General features: G+C 37.5%; 1 protein-coding gene across 6 annotated transcripts in view; it reads left to right on the plus strand.

Moving 5' to 3' along the window:
• Window positions 1-15,429, plus strand: part of tiam2a (TIAM Rac1 associated GEF 2a) — a 117,046-nt gene that overhangs the window by 99,221 nt on the left and 2,396 nt on the right. For all 6 annotated transcript variants that reach the window (XM_067455990.1, XM_067455995.1, XM_067455991.1 and 3 more), the window contains 11 exons: window positions 3,025-3,213; window positions 5,938-6,006; window positions 6,629-6,754; window positions 10,154-10,262; window positions 11,260-11,439; window positions 12,612-12,730; window positions 12,834-12,942; window positions 13,249-13,307; window positions 13,580-13,676; window positions 13,783-13,864; window positions 13,955-14,112. In XM_067455990.1, coding sequence (XP_067312091.1) covers window positions 3,025-3,213; window positions 5,938-6,006; window positions 6,629-6,754; window positions 10,154-10,262; window positions 11,260-11,439; window positions 12,612-12,730; window positions 12,834-12,942; window positions 13,249-13,307; window positions 13,580-13,676; window positions 13,783-13,864; window positions 13,955-14,112 — 1,297 coding nt within the window. The remainder of the gene's footprint in view (window positions 1-3,024; window positions 3,214-5,937; window positions 6,007-6,628; window positions 6,755-10,153; window positions 10,263-11,259; window positions 11,440-12,611; window positions 12,731-12,833; window positions 12,943-13,248; window positions 13,308-13,579; window positions 13,677-13,782; window positions 13,865-13,954; window positions 14,113-15,429) is intronic.

Below are 15,429 nucleotides of genomic sequence, written 5' to 3' on the forward strand. Positions count from 1 at the left end.
AGACTATTGTTTTCTAAACATGGGCTTTGTTACAAATATTAAAAGTTGTCTATGATGTCTAGATATGTCCTGTAGGTCATGTGCCATAGAAGCATTTAAAACTTTAAAATGTATTTATAATTATAGCTAGGTGTGTAAAAAACAACAACTATTAAACGAATCACACAGATTTCTGTATTTACAGAACATGTTATAACAACTTTTTTTTAAACAAACTTAAATGTGTAGTATTTATGAGGATCTATTGACAGAAATGCAATATACATAACTATGTTTTTACTGGTATACAAAACTGGTATATAAAGAAAGCTATAAATCTATCAATCCTTTCCGTGTCTGGGCTGGGTGAGGTTTCCCTTGTTGAGTCAAATTAAGCCCCAGGCTTCACTCATGGAAGTGCCCTTCTGTCAATTTTTCTTTAAGTTTCAGCTTTGATTAACTGTAATGAGCATAATGAACCGTTATGTTTTTATTTCCTTAGAATGAGCCACTATGAACACCTTACAGTGAAGTCACACAAACACACACTTTTGTGTGCCACTTTTGTGCCATTTCTAGTAGCCTAAATGGACAAACTGCTCTACAGAGCGCTAGTCACTCTCTGCTCTCTCCGACGACTGCATCTTTGTCTTGTGTCGGCCACCATAGCTTCTCTATGTACTTCGATAGGGAGGGGTAAGCTGCGGCCAGCTGCAATTCGCAACCTTACTGTTAAATGCTGTTAAAATGTACACAGTGCACATTTTAAATGATGTTCATATAAAACCATTATAATATGGGTTAATTTTCACATTTAGCCATACCTTTTATATAGTGTTTTAGTTAATGTTTATGTTGCATATTCATTCACACCAAGTCATTTAATACAATACCCATTTGGCATTAGTGTTTTTATTTGACCATCGATTTCTTTTGGTAAAATGCAAGTGTCCATATATATATTTCTGCACGTAACATCTGTATAATAACTTAAAAGCAAATTTAATGACATTATCAAAAACTGGTAGCCTCCTACATGTGGGTGTTGTCCATCGGAAGCAGGGGTGAGAAGCACCAGGGGACTTTGGATCCTTGGTCTGCCACTCTCTCACCTCGTGGAGCTGGTGAGCTAGCGTGATCATTCCCATACAAAGGATGTGGGGAAAAGACATTAGCATTAGCTAATTGCAGAACTTTTTCCCACCCCTAATTATATCATTATGTATATAATTGATGGAAGGAATCGCTAAATTAAGGCATTAGCCAAGTTACCCAGCAGGTGTTTTGCCAGTAGGTAAATGCCTTTTGGAATATTTTATTTATTTATTTTTTAAAGGGACAGTGCATATTGATGAACATAGATGTAAATATGCCAGATTTAGCCCATTGGCTACTTTCCATCTGTAGTCCCTGGCAGATCAGGACAAGAATCTTTTTCTTTTAAATGCAGAGATGGATTTGGAAGACAATTAAATTATTTGGCTGTTTATCAAAAACAGACCACAGTATTTTCCTGTGGGCAGAGAGAAAAAAACAGGAACATAAACAAACCAATAATATATTATTATTATTATTATTATTATTATTATTACGATTTTATTTATATGATTCTTATCTTGATTTATTATTGGGGAATCTAAAATTTTAAAATAAATATCCAAATAAAATGAATTACTAAAGGAACTGTATCAACTTTATTACTCATCTGCCCACATTGTCGCTATATGATAAATTGAAATGAGCTGATTAACATCACCGTTTGCTCCAGAACGACTATACAGCGAATCAATCATTTTGTTGCAATATTTTCCTGTTTAACACAGTGAAGCTGCTTTGAAACAATTATTGTAAAAGCGCTATTTAAATAAAGTTGACTTGACTTGACTATTGCAGCTGCGAGTAATACCGCCTCCAAAAAATTCTTATCAGTGCCATAGACTCAAATAACTTTTGTCATACAAACAAGTGTTATACATCATTCGAAACTAATAGTATCTACTAGTATCTTTCTTCTTCATTACACTGGATAATACCTGGCTGTGTCATGCATTATGTGATATCTGTTGTCACATGGCTTATACCTGAGCAGTGTTTCTCACAAGCTTGAGAGCATGTGAGTGACTGGCATTAATGATCTTTAAAATCAAACAGGCAGGTATTCTCAATTTAATCCATACACTGTAAAAAAAAAAAAGAAAAATTATTATTATTATTATTATTATTACGATTTTATTTATATGATTCTTATCTTGATTTATTATTGGGGAATCTAAAATTTTAAAATAAATATCCAAATAAAATGAATTACTAAAGGAACTGTATCAACTTTATTACTCATCTGCCCACATTGTCGCTATATGATAAATTGAAATGAGCTGATTAACATCACCGTTTGCTCCAGAACGACTATACAGCGAATCAATCATTTTGTTGCAATATTTTCCTGTTTAACACAGTGAAGCTGCTTTGAAACAATTATTGTAAAAGCGCTATATAAATAAAGTTGACTTGACTTGACTATTGCAGCTGCGAGTAATACCGCCTCCAAAAAATTCTTATCAGTGCCATAGACTCAAATAACTTTTGTCATACAAACAAGTGTTATACATCATTCGAAACTAATAGTATCTACTAGTATCTTTCTTCTTCATTACACTGGATAATACCTGGCTGTGTCATGCATTATGTGATATCTGTTGTCACATGGCTTATACCTGAGCAGTGTTTCTCACAAGCTTGAGAGCATGTGAGTGACTGGCATTAATGATCTTTAAAATCAAACAGGCAGGTATTCTCAATTTAATCCATACACTGTAAAAAAAAAAAAGAAAAAAAAAGAAAAAGTGCTCTGACATACTAGTGGGGATGCACTTAATTCATTCATTTGAGGGCTTTCCTGATACAATTCCTCTCACTCTTCTGCCATGATTTCCTGTCTGTCCTCCTACCATTTGTGTGTGTGTGTGTGTGTGTGTATGATGTCTATTGTTTTCCTAAATATTTGATTGATTGGTTGACATTACCTCTTAATTGTGTCTCCTGCAGAGTGTGGATACAGTGTGTTCGCTGTACCACTCCTTCCAGGAAGGCTCTGGAGGTCTGATGGAGGGCCAGGAGGAGCAAACGGGGCCAGAGGCCCCCATGCTCAGGCCCTGTCCGCGTCATATGTCTGCCACAGAGAGACTGCGCAAGGTCATCCAGGAATTAGTGGACACCGAGAAATCCTATGTAAAGGTGAGAACTGACTCCGTAATCCCCTATTAACATAGTTCAACAGAAAGAATTGAGCTCTCACGTTGAGTAGAAATCCATGTAGTCGTCTATACAATACTTTGACTTCATTAAAACTGAACTGTTTCACCTATTTATCCAGAGCTATACTGATCCAATCACATCAGTTCAGTTTTAAACCTCAAATTAATAATAGATCCATGAGGTGAAAATGGCTGTTTAAGCAGAACACATCTGATGGATAATCCCAAAGGGCCACATATTAATTAACTCCACCTGCTAGTGAAAAAGAAACACCTCCCCTCTAATGTGTTTCCTGAATAAGACTTACATAGGACTGTTTATGTCGTGCAAGTTTTACCCTGCTGATGTTCACAGTGAACCTTTAGATGCATTAAAATGGTTCTGTTATAATGTGTTTTACATGGTAAATAGGTATTCCAGCAGTCTGTGATTTGTTGGAGTGGGCGAGACGTCATCCCAGAGTCCTGCGCAGGAGCTATTTATCTGTGATATGCTGCATCGGCACTGGCAGACTGCTATAAATCAGCCTAATGAGAATATTCAGGTTGATGCGCCGACAGTCTGTCGATGTTATAACATGGCCACAGCACATAGTGCAGGGTTGGAAGCTGTCAGGGGACGGCTTTGGCTGTTTAAATCTATCTGTAACAGGAATTTCCCTGATTAGTGGCTTTGCATCAAAACCATTACAATTAAATACTCAAAATCTGAGCTTTCTGTGAATTTTATAACAAAATTCAAACAATAAATGTTAATGAACAATCATCTCCTTCCTTTTCTCTGCTGGTAAACATAAAAGAAGCAGTACAAATTACTGGAATGTATCTTTTTTCATGCAATTGTTCAATCAGTGTTTTGGCCGTGGAAAGATGCCAATAAAACGGCTTTTAATTTCACATTTATTGTACCTCAGCAAAGCTGTTCAATGTTAACTTTTTCTTTAACTACAAACAAATAAGAGAGAAGAGAGAATAAGTATGCTAAATATATGCACTATATTACATATTCATTAGATTTTTTAAAGTTACATACATAAGTTTTCACCAGAGGCTAGAATAATCCAAATAATAACAAAGGCGTAGCTTGATGACAGTGTGAATGAGCGTGGGAGTTGTCGTCTTCACCTCTACAGGCAATAGAAATCAATCCAACGGGACTCATGAAATCATGTTCATGGATGAGCTAATGTACTAATGTTTTATTAATTTTACTGTGGTATGAAGCGGGTACGAGCGCTGTGGGAGTGGAACTGAGAGACACCAGAGCTTTTATTGTGCTTGCATGCCTCCTTTTATTTTGTCGTTTGTTTATTTTTAGGATTAAATTTACATTTAACATTTACCAGTTCCCACCTCCTTCTACCATTTGATCAGTTATAATCACATCTATAATATCTTTCTAATGAAATAGCCACAAGTACTGAATTACTACTCATACAGGGCACTTTATTTGACAAATTAAAATTATGGGGTAACAGCTCTGTTTTACTAGATCAAAACAGTCATACTAAAATACATTTGAGTATGTCGAAGGTTCTTACGTTACATGTGTTCGCACTGTGGCTGGTATGAGACACTTGTTGCACACTGTAGCAAGCTAGAAATTTGTCTCTGAGGCATGGTACAAACATGCTTTGATAACTCAAGAAAACTTAATGTGCAGTTTAGTCATGAAATTCTAGAGGGTGCAGGCTGATAGGTCCTTTACATGAAATTTGCAAGCAGTCACATCATAACAGGCTAATTTATAGCAACATAGTATTTAGTTGATGTATCACTCTTGTCAAACTCTTGTATAACTCTTGTTCTGCTTGTTTAATTCATAAAGTTTATGCTAATTAATTTATCATATATCTATTTAAAAGTTTTAAACTGTGTAAGATATAAAATATGGTGTAGTATTTACATGTATCACTCATGTCAGAGCCCTCCTGAGAGACGCTCCGAGACGGCAATACAACAATTTGAAACTTAAATCTTTAAATCTCACTCTGCTCATTTCATTCATAAAGTTTACACCCATTCACTTCACACACTCATTATTGCGTAGTTATTTTATAGGTTATGCTATAGCGTAGTGATTTTATAGGTTATGCTATAGTGTAGTTGTTTTATAGGTTATGCTATAGTGTAGTGATTTTATAGGTTATTTTATAGGCTATGCTATGCCTGTTAGGTTTATGAGCAAACACGAGTCAACACAATAAGGGAAATATTTCTATTATTCTGTAGAATTCTTGTTTTGATTTTTGATTTTTTTTTTTTTACCATTATCCGTGCTTTTCCAAATAAGGTATTCGGATTCGAGCACATGTAAAACTGTAAAAAAAAAAAAAAAGGCAAATTTTGAACTTTTGCAGTACAATCGACTTGGATGTTTAAGTTATTTCAACTTAAATTATGTTAAACTGACTTTAAAAAATGAGTTACATCTTGTATAACTAATAAAAACAAGTTTAACATTTCTTAACTTAATTTTGATGAGTTAAAACAATGTAAAAACATATGTTGTCATAACTTATTGAACATATCATTTTTTACAGTGTATTCCTAACTTTTTTGTTTTTCTTTTATACCCTTACATTTATGAACTGACAATAAGAGTCTACTATATTACCCATATACAACTGTGTTACATTCCGGAGTGAATTCAATTCTCAAATTCAAAGAGGATGTGTTATTCCCCTCTGTTTCTTCTATACAGGACCTAAACTGCCTGTTTGAAATTTACCTGAAGCCCCTACAGAAGGAGACCTTTCTCACCCAAGATGAGGTAAAACTAAACCCATACTGGAGATCTAAGGGGTCAGTGCTGGATTGAGTTGTCAGATAACAGATAACAGTGATAAATTGTGGTTCATTTGCCATAAGCTTGCATGTCACCATTTTCCCTTCTGCTGTGACTGATGCCAAAGACTCACACTTAACTCGCCAGCTTTCAGACTGCTGCCTAGTGAACAAGATATGACCCTGACATGCCTCAGGATGTCCCTGAGGAAAGATCAGTCAATATGGGCTGAGAAGTGGGCCATATTATAGCCCTGTTAATTGATGCTGGAGCATGCCCTCGCACAAATTAGAAGGACTAAACATAAAGTGGCTTTATGTGGCTTTAGTGTTGGTTCTTAAGTTACTAGTGACAATGTGGGTGGCAATAACAATTTAGAAAGAGGCCCGTGCTGGAAAGTCCATGCTAGCACAGCTGATACGAAATCTGCAGATTTAAATGGAGTCTTGTTTCTGTGAAGTACTGGTTTACTGTTATGTAATTTTCACTTTTATATTAAAGTTTTTGTTAAATGGCCTTGCACACTGAAATCTCTTGCTTGTATGCTGTTTTTAATGAATTCATATTTGTAAGTTTTGTTTAATGGTTGTGGGTTTTCTTTCCCCAGATGGAAAGTCTATTTGGCAGCCTTCCAGAGATGCTGGACTTCCAGAAAGTTTTCCTGCAGACCCTGGAGGAGAAGATTAGTTCCTCCCCCAACTTCAACACGCTTGAGACCCCTGTGCAATTCAAGGTGGACATGCCAAATGCATTCATTGCAAACATGGCTTTTATTCATACTCTCGTCTGTAATATATGAGACACCTCAGGTGGCAAATGTTTCTTATGGGGTCATAAGGTATTTTTATCATTACACGGGTTAGTCGGGTTAGTTAGATTTTATTGCCGTCCGAATCCAGAATGTCAGTGTTTTTCTCCCACCACACGCATAAACATCCCGGACGAATTACCTACTGTTTTTTTGACACACACCTGAAATTTAAAATGTTAATAATAATAATAAATAATAATAGATTTTATTTATAATGCACTTTTCATTCCGAAGAATCTCAAAGTGCAACAAAGGGGGGAAAAAATAACAAAAAAATGAATAACAAGTAAAAATATAGAATACTACAAACAATCAACCAACACAGATAACAGAACAGAAAGAGCTGATGGTGAACAGAAACAGAGCTGATGGTGAACAGAAAACAGCTGATGGTGGAAGTCTCTGTTAGCTCCGCAGCACACTGTGGTCCACTCCATGTTTCAGATTTCTCCCAGCGGCAGTGTCCCGATGATATCGCCGAGGCACGACAGCTGAAGACCAGATGATGGGTCTTCATGACGATTCAAACGATGGGGATCGCCACAGCACCATGCAGGAGGCAGAACATTTTTCCGGGCACTTCTGTGGACACACCGGGGTCGGCGCAGAAGTCCAAGCCGCTCCACGGCCGCAATGCAGGACGGAACAGCGGCGCAGCCGAGAAGCGGAACATCCCAACATCATGACGGACGCCGATTACGATGGCCCAGATGACGCTAGCCCGGTGCAAACTTCAGCCACCATGCAGCTTAAGCCCAAGGGAGACCACCAGTGAGCAGTCGCGGCGAGAAACATCAAATGTCCTCCAAACCAGAACCAACCGCAGCAATTCAAACATAAACATTAGAGAAGCGGTGGAAAACGGCGAAACGACGAACAACGTCCTCTCAGTGGCTGCCAGCAATCAGCAACAGTCCCAATTGTAGCTCTGACTGTTAGACTAGTCACAAACATAAGGAAATAAAATAAAATCTAAATCTAATAGAACATTAACATGATTTGTGGGTGGAGAAGCGGCGAACAGACAACGCCAGCGTCCTCTCCCCCACGTTGCCTCAAATGTTAAATGTTCCATTATTATGGCAGAAATTATATACACTCACCTAAAGGATTATTAGGAACACCTGTTTAATTTCTCATTAATGCAATTATCTAATCAACCAATCACAATGAATGGTGTGAAAAGGGACAAACATACAGTATGCGGCAGTCCTGTGGGTAAAAATGCCTTGTTGATGCTAGAGGTCAGAGGAAAATGGTCCGACTAATTCAAGCTGATAGAAGAGTAATTTTGACTGAAATAACCACTCGTTACAACCGAGGTATGCAGCAAAGCATTTATGAAGCAACAACATGCACAACCATGAGCTGGATGGGCTATAACAGCAGAAGACCCACTAATACCCACTACAAATAGGAAAAAGAGGCTACAATTTGCACGAGCTCACCAAAATTGGACAGTTGAAGACTGGAAAAATGTTGCCTGGTCTGATGAGTCTCGATTTCTGTTAAGACATTCAGATGGTAGAGTCAGAATTTGGCGTAAACAGAATGAGAACATGGATCCATCATGCCTTGTTACCACTGTGCAGGCTGGTGGTGGCGGTGTAATGGTGTGGGGGATGTTTTCTTGGCACACTTTAGGCCCAATTGTTTAAATGCCACGGCCTACCTGATCATTGTTTTTGACTATGCCCATCACTTTATGACCACCATGTACTTCTAGCAGGATAATGCTAGATAATGCACCATGTCACAAAGCTTGAATCTTTTCAAATTGGTTTCTTGAACATGACAATGAGTTCACTTTACTAAAATGGCCGCCACATTTACCAGATCTCAACCCAATAGAGCATCTTTGGGATGTGGTGGAACGGGAGCTTTGTGCCCTGGATGTGCATCCCACAAATCTCCATCAATTGCAAGATGCTACCCTATCAATATGGGCCAACATTTCTAAAGAATGCTTTCAGCACCTTGTTGAATCAATGCCACATAGAATTAAGGCAATTCTGAAGGTGAAAGGTGGTCAAACACAGTATTAATATGGTGTTCATAATAATCCTTTAGGTGAGTGTATGTTAAAATAACCAAGCAGCATTATATGTTTACCTCATGTATGCTGCTTTAACTTATTTCCGATCATTTACACAGTTTTAAAATTACATCTATTATTTTGAGATAAAATACAAGACAAAAAAAACATTTGAACTGTAATGCATCTATATCCTATTTTTTAACAGGAGATTTAAATAATTATTAGGATATTTTTTTCCTATTATTAAATCAAATTTATTCTTAGCAAACAAACATGCGACTGACCACGTGAGCAGCGCATTCCCTGGTTCGTATGATCTCAAAACTCGCTCCTCCACCGTGAATAAATTGCCATCCGAATGCATGCTTTTTATTACTGAGGTGGCATGCAAAATTGTTTTTATGGACGCCCACATAAGAAACAATAACCGTCCTATAGACAGCATTTTAATAGAGGGCTCTCAGTTTTAAGAATAACTTGTTTTTAGTTAAAGGAACCACTATAGACTTCGAGAAGTACTCCACAATAATTAGAAATGTCCAAATTGCTTTAAATAATAGTTAGTCAGTTTAATCAATCAATCAATCAACTTTATTTATATAGCGCTTTTACAATCACGATTGTGTCAAAGCAGCTTCACAGTGTCAAACAGGATAATATTGCATCAAAATTAGATTTGGCTGTACAGTCGTTCTGGAGAAAACAGTGATGTTATCAGCTTATTTTAATCTTTTATATAGCGACAATGTTGGCAGATCCGTATTATAGTTTATAGAATTAATTAAAACCTAAATCATAAATTTTATCTGTATAACTAGTTGAATAACTTTGATCATAATTTTAGTTTCCCCAACTGAGCCCAAGCCAAAGGCGACAGTGGCAAGGAACCAAAACTCCATCAGAGAGAAATAATAGAAAAATAAACCTTGGGAGAAACCAGACTCAGTCGGGGTGCCAGTTCTCCTCTTGCCTATAAACACACCGTGTATGATTATTATTCGGGCAACCTTACAGGTCAGAAATCATATTAGATCGGATTATTCGGATTATTCTATAAAAAGTTTAAGAGCCATGTATGGTTTTATGATGATAAAGAGCAGCTCGAGCATTTTCACTACTTTTGTTCTTGGTTTGCAATGACATGTGGTGGGTAATATTTTCATTATTGTTTGAACTGTTCCTCAAAGTGATTCCAAATTAAGCGAAAGACATGTGTCATAGGTGTCATTAGCTTCTTGACTAATGACACATAAATTATGTCTTCCTTTTTTTTCCTTACCTAGAAGCTGCTCTTCTCACTGGGTGGTTCGTTTCTGTATTATGCAGAGCACTTCAAACTTTACAGCGGCTTTTGCGCCAACCACATAAAAGTGCAGAAGGTTCTGGAACGAGGTACGGTAACATCATCTGGGAGCAACAAAAGAGAAAAGATTACTTTGATTAATTATAGAATAATGGAATGGCTTGCAATCTGTGTGGGTTCTTCTGGGATGTTTTAGGCTGGCAATGTCACAACATCAAGAGATGTTGTTGATCTTCTCATCATAATCTAGTGGGTATTAATGATTAGTGACTATAAATGTTGAATTTAATTTATGCGTGCAGCATTAGCCTGGTTTTCCATCTCGGGCAGCCTGCCCAGTAAGAAATGAATGAGAGGCTGCCCTGCCCACATTCAAAGTGGAAAACTGTACCTCGGCATCCTTTTTAATTCATCCCATTACAAGATGAGAGCGATCCTCAGAGCAGCCACAGAAATTACACTGTGATGGCTATAAAAAACAACACACTCTGTTTAACCACTAAGGACATGAAACGCAATGCTTGCACCGCAGACGCGACAACAGGAGTGTGCGTTGCTGTCTGTCAGCGGTGCTTGTAATTATATATTCTCACACACTGTTTCTGTTGTGCCAAGGTTTCCGTTCCGTTCTTTTTTGTGTCGACTTGTTAATTGCCTGCCAATTGCTCCCTGAAGTGTCAATCCATCTGGGGTGAGGAGTGCCTCAATTACTGCTCTAATAGCTCCTCTTGATTTGAACAACAGTGCGAGTGATACATTTATCATTCTGCGTGCTGTAGAGGTGGTGGTGTTTAACTCCCCTCACAAAATTCTGCCAAGACAGAGGCCACAAGGCTTCATGACATACAAAATCTAGTTCCTCCATACTCACCTTGGTGTTGTTCATTGTCTGCAGTGTTGCATTTACACTGCAGTGGTTCTAATGAGGTGTCGGGCAGCCTGTGCTGCCTCCTTGTGGATGGATTATTGTGCCCTGTGTGCATTGCCTAAAGACATTTTACCTGCAGCAGCCTCCATAAAAACACTCAGTGTCACTCTAGCTCAGTGGGTGGTGCTGGATATTTATGATTTGTCTTTTCTCTCCAGCCAAAACAGATCGTTCCTTTAAGGAGTTCCTTGATGCAAAGAATCCAACCAAGCAGCACTCAACCACACTGGAGTCCTACTTAATCAAACCGGTGCAAAGAGTGCTGAAATACCCCCTGCTGCTCCGCGAGCTGGTGTCTCTAACGGACACAGACAGTGAGGAACACTACCACCTCACAGGTACATTACACGCACAGACACACAATGGGGCTGTTTTTGTGGGTGCATTGATGAGAATTAAAGCAAATGTTAAGGAAATCTCCAAGCTGGCCTTTTCATGCTGTAAAAGCACATTTATAAGATCGGTCACAAACATGATCCCTTCACAATCTAGTCAAGTCACCTTTATTTATATAGCGCTTTTTACAAGTCCAATTGTTTCAAAGCAGCGTTACAGTGTTATAGGGTTAGTTCACCCAAAAATGAATTTTATGTCATTAATGACTCACCCTAATGTCATTCCACACCCGTAAGACCTTCATTCATCTTCCTCCCAAAATTTCGGGAGGAGCATGTGCAGATAATTAGGCTCTGGGTTCGGGCCAAATTCCGGGCCCGAAACCCTCTCACGGACAGCACGCCAAATACGCATACTCTTTACACTATTTAATTTGATGTAAGTGTGAATGACAAAGTGTGAAAAGCCCCATTCGCACGGGATTAGTATTATCTGGGGACCTCTGGTGATTTGTAATAATTGCAGAGAATGTCTGTGATCTTAATCCCGTGCGAATCAGCCATGTCTGTAATTTGTAAAGTAAAAATTCCCCCGCAAATTACCTACCATACCTCGCCGAACACCAAATTACCTTGCCGAACACCGAGGTCCTGTGATAATAGTAGTCCCGTGCGAATCGACCTCTCTGTGATTTGGCCAGGATTAGGTGGATTGTATATAATTTTTGCAAGTTTTTTTTCTTCCTGTGAGCATTTCTATCTTTATCTTTCACGAAGAATAAAGTCTGCATTCATAATGCGCACCGTTATGAATTCCCGTGCAGCCGCGCCCGCACGGATTATACTTTCACTTTAGAATGAGTACCAATTTGGGATTAATCTGATTGAAAGGTGTGTTTAATATTAACATCAATACTGTTCTTGATGAAATTTGATGGTGGAAATTTGATTTCTCAATTCATCACCCCTTTAACACATTTCTGATAGCACGTGAAGGCATCATAAACGTAAGACAAATTCCGGTAAAGTTACAGAGGGATTTTTTTGGTATGTCAAACTGCAGTCAAAAATTTCAATGTGAACTTAACTTTCTGAAATGAAAGCCCAGTATTAATGGAATCTTAAGACCATTTTTTTTATACATTAGCATTAACATTTTTTTTTATATATAACAGAGGCACTTAAGGAAATGGAAAAAGTTGCAAGCCACATAAATGAGATGCAGAAGATCTACGAAGACTATGGTGCAGTATTTGACCAGCTGGTAGCAGAGCAAAGTGGCACTGAGAAAGAGGTACATCTGCATAAAAAACATCCCAAAACTGAAAGGCACCAGTAATACCCTGATTTAACTGCATATTCAGTTATCAACTGTCTCTCTTCCCCTTTTCTCACAGGTCACAGAGATTTCTATGGGACAGTTCCTCATGCATTCCTCTGTGATCTGGCTCAACCCGCTCCCATGGCTGGGCCGTATGAAAAAGGACCCTGAGCTGACTGTTTTTGGTAAGTCTTTGCTCTTTTCCCATGAAACCATTACATTCTTAGTTATATTATCATGTGCCAAAATAAATGTTTTATACCTAATATGTTAGTAGTTTTTAAACTTTATTTTTAAACAAATGCATCAATGTATTCCTTTCCCATATTGCCTCAGAAAAAAAAAATCTGTCATTCAACACTCGGCACATAGCTTTTTATAGCTTTGTGGAAGCAGTTCTGTAGCCTCAAAGACAATTAAAATAAAAAAAAAATCTGTCATTTTCTAAAATTAACATACCTGTTTGACTCTCTGTCTTATTGTCTTATTAGTTTTTAAGAGAGCTGTGATACTGCTGTACAGGGAGAACAACAAAGTGAGAAAGAAAATGGTGAGTCTTGTTTTCTTTTTGGGTCTGAATACTCCAGCAGCTCCTTAAAAGGGTCCCTTCATTTTGTCATTTCTTTTTTCATGCATTATACTGTGACAAGTTTAGAAAACAGTCCTAAATATAAATATGGGAAGTCATTTAAGTATTCATCCTTTATGATCAATTTAAAATTGATGTTTTAATGGTGCTTGATGATTAGAAGTTGTGGACTTTATACATTATCATAGTATAATTTTAATATAAATATAAATTCCTTTAATTTCATTTGCCAGCCAACTTCAAGATCAGCCCACGGAGATCAGGATCCATTCAAGTTTCGTTGGCTCATTCCCCTGTCAGCACTACAGGTTAGACTGGGCAATGCCGCAGGTAAGAAACACATCTGGCTTGTTTGAGTGCATAGAGACAGTAGTAATATAAACAGTTATTTCCAAATGTACAAATAATCTACCTTGCCTTTAAATGCTGTCTGAAGACACAGACTGCATCTGGGAGCTGATCCACACCAAATCACAAAAAGAAGGCAGGCCAGAGACTGTGTTCCAGCTGTGTAGCAGGTAGGAATCACCTATTTGGTCATTTAATAACTTAGTGTCCCATTTTATTCCATACATAGTTTAACGTTTGATGTTTTCTCTCATTTGCAGCACTCCAGAGTGCAAAGTCAACATCATTAAGGTGGTGCGTTCCATCCTGCGGGAGAATTTGCGTCGAAACATGCAAAGAGTTGAGCAACAGTCTGAGAGAGTCTGTAAAAAGCGACTTACTCCCCTTCGGAAAACTTTGCCAGCTTCTGCTAAGCTAGGTCAGTGTGACCTCCCCTTTACCTACATGTCTGATGTGTCTACATTAGAAGTGGCCAGCATTGTGATGCATCTCAGTGGAAGTGTTGAAGCTGCACATTACAGAACAATCACTATAATCTCTAGGCAAGACTTCAAATGATGTCCTTTGACAAGCTGGCTTTGAACTTCAGAATTCAAATTCTTCAAATTCAGAACTGTAAAATACATAACTAAAGGACATAGCAATCAATTGACTTTATGATAGTGGTTTTAAAGGTCGCTACTCAAACAAAAGGATGTTATAAATTGGCTCATTTGCTGATGTACATGATGGTGCACAAAAATCAGAAAGTACAAGCTTTAGTATTCACACTTTACCATTTTTTTTTTCTTCAACTTTTTACGTAAAGTATCAAGTATCAAGAAGTTTGCCAGTCAACATATAAACTGACACAGACAAATGTGTAACGGATGATTTGCAGACGCAAACAGCGGTTTAAATGAATGAAGGAATTAATTAATTAATAATTCATCCAATAAAGTTAATGTTGTCACAGCTTCATCAGAGCAACCATATGTTAAAACTGAAGCTTCACACCATTCAGCATGCTTCTGTTTTTAAAATGAAACCAAATCTACATATGATGGTCCAAACACACACTTTATTTTCTCCATTATATAAAAAACTATGGATAATCACAGAATTTTAAAGTAAAAAAAAAAAAGGTCTGATCGATTGATTGCATTTTTTGAGATTACTGCCTGTGCCTAATTTCGAGAACAGAATAAACACAACTCCATTACCTAGCCAGTCTGGGTAACTAGTATTGGAAAGAAAAAGAATTTGATGGACAAAATGTTGCAACTGTGCAGTTATTTGACTATTTGGGCTGTCAGTCATTTATATGTCGTAGGGTCAAATCACTCCAAAAACCACAGACTTAAACAGTGGTTTTCAATCCTCATCCTGGAGACCCACAGATTTGAACATCTTGTATGTCTCTTATCTGACACACTCATGCTGCATACCAATTAGTCTATTTATATATCCTCCTAAGACCCAGCAAAACATTTAAAAAAATGTATTTAGTATTTTAAGTATTAAGTCTTTTTAACATTATGCTATGTTCTCTTAAGTGGACACCAGGACTAAAAAAATAATTAAATTACATTAATTCATATGATTAGGCAAAAACTATGGGATTTTTCTTAGGTGTATTGATATAATTTATTTCCCAATTCACATGTTGTCTCCCAAAAGAGTCCTAGTGTCCTCTAAAGTGGACATGTATGAAACATTTTTTTTAACAGAAAGTCATAATTTGATAAGAAACCCC

The sequence above is a fragment of the Pseudorasbora parva genome, chromosome 10 (assembly GCF_024679245.1).
Source record: "Pseudorasbora parva isolate DD20220531a chromosome 10, ASM2467924v1, whole genome shotgun sequence".
NCBI classification, from domain to species: Eukaryota; Metazoa; Chordata; class Actinopteri; order Cypriniformes; family Gobionidae; genus Pseudorasbora; species Pseudorasbora parva.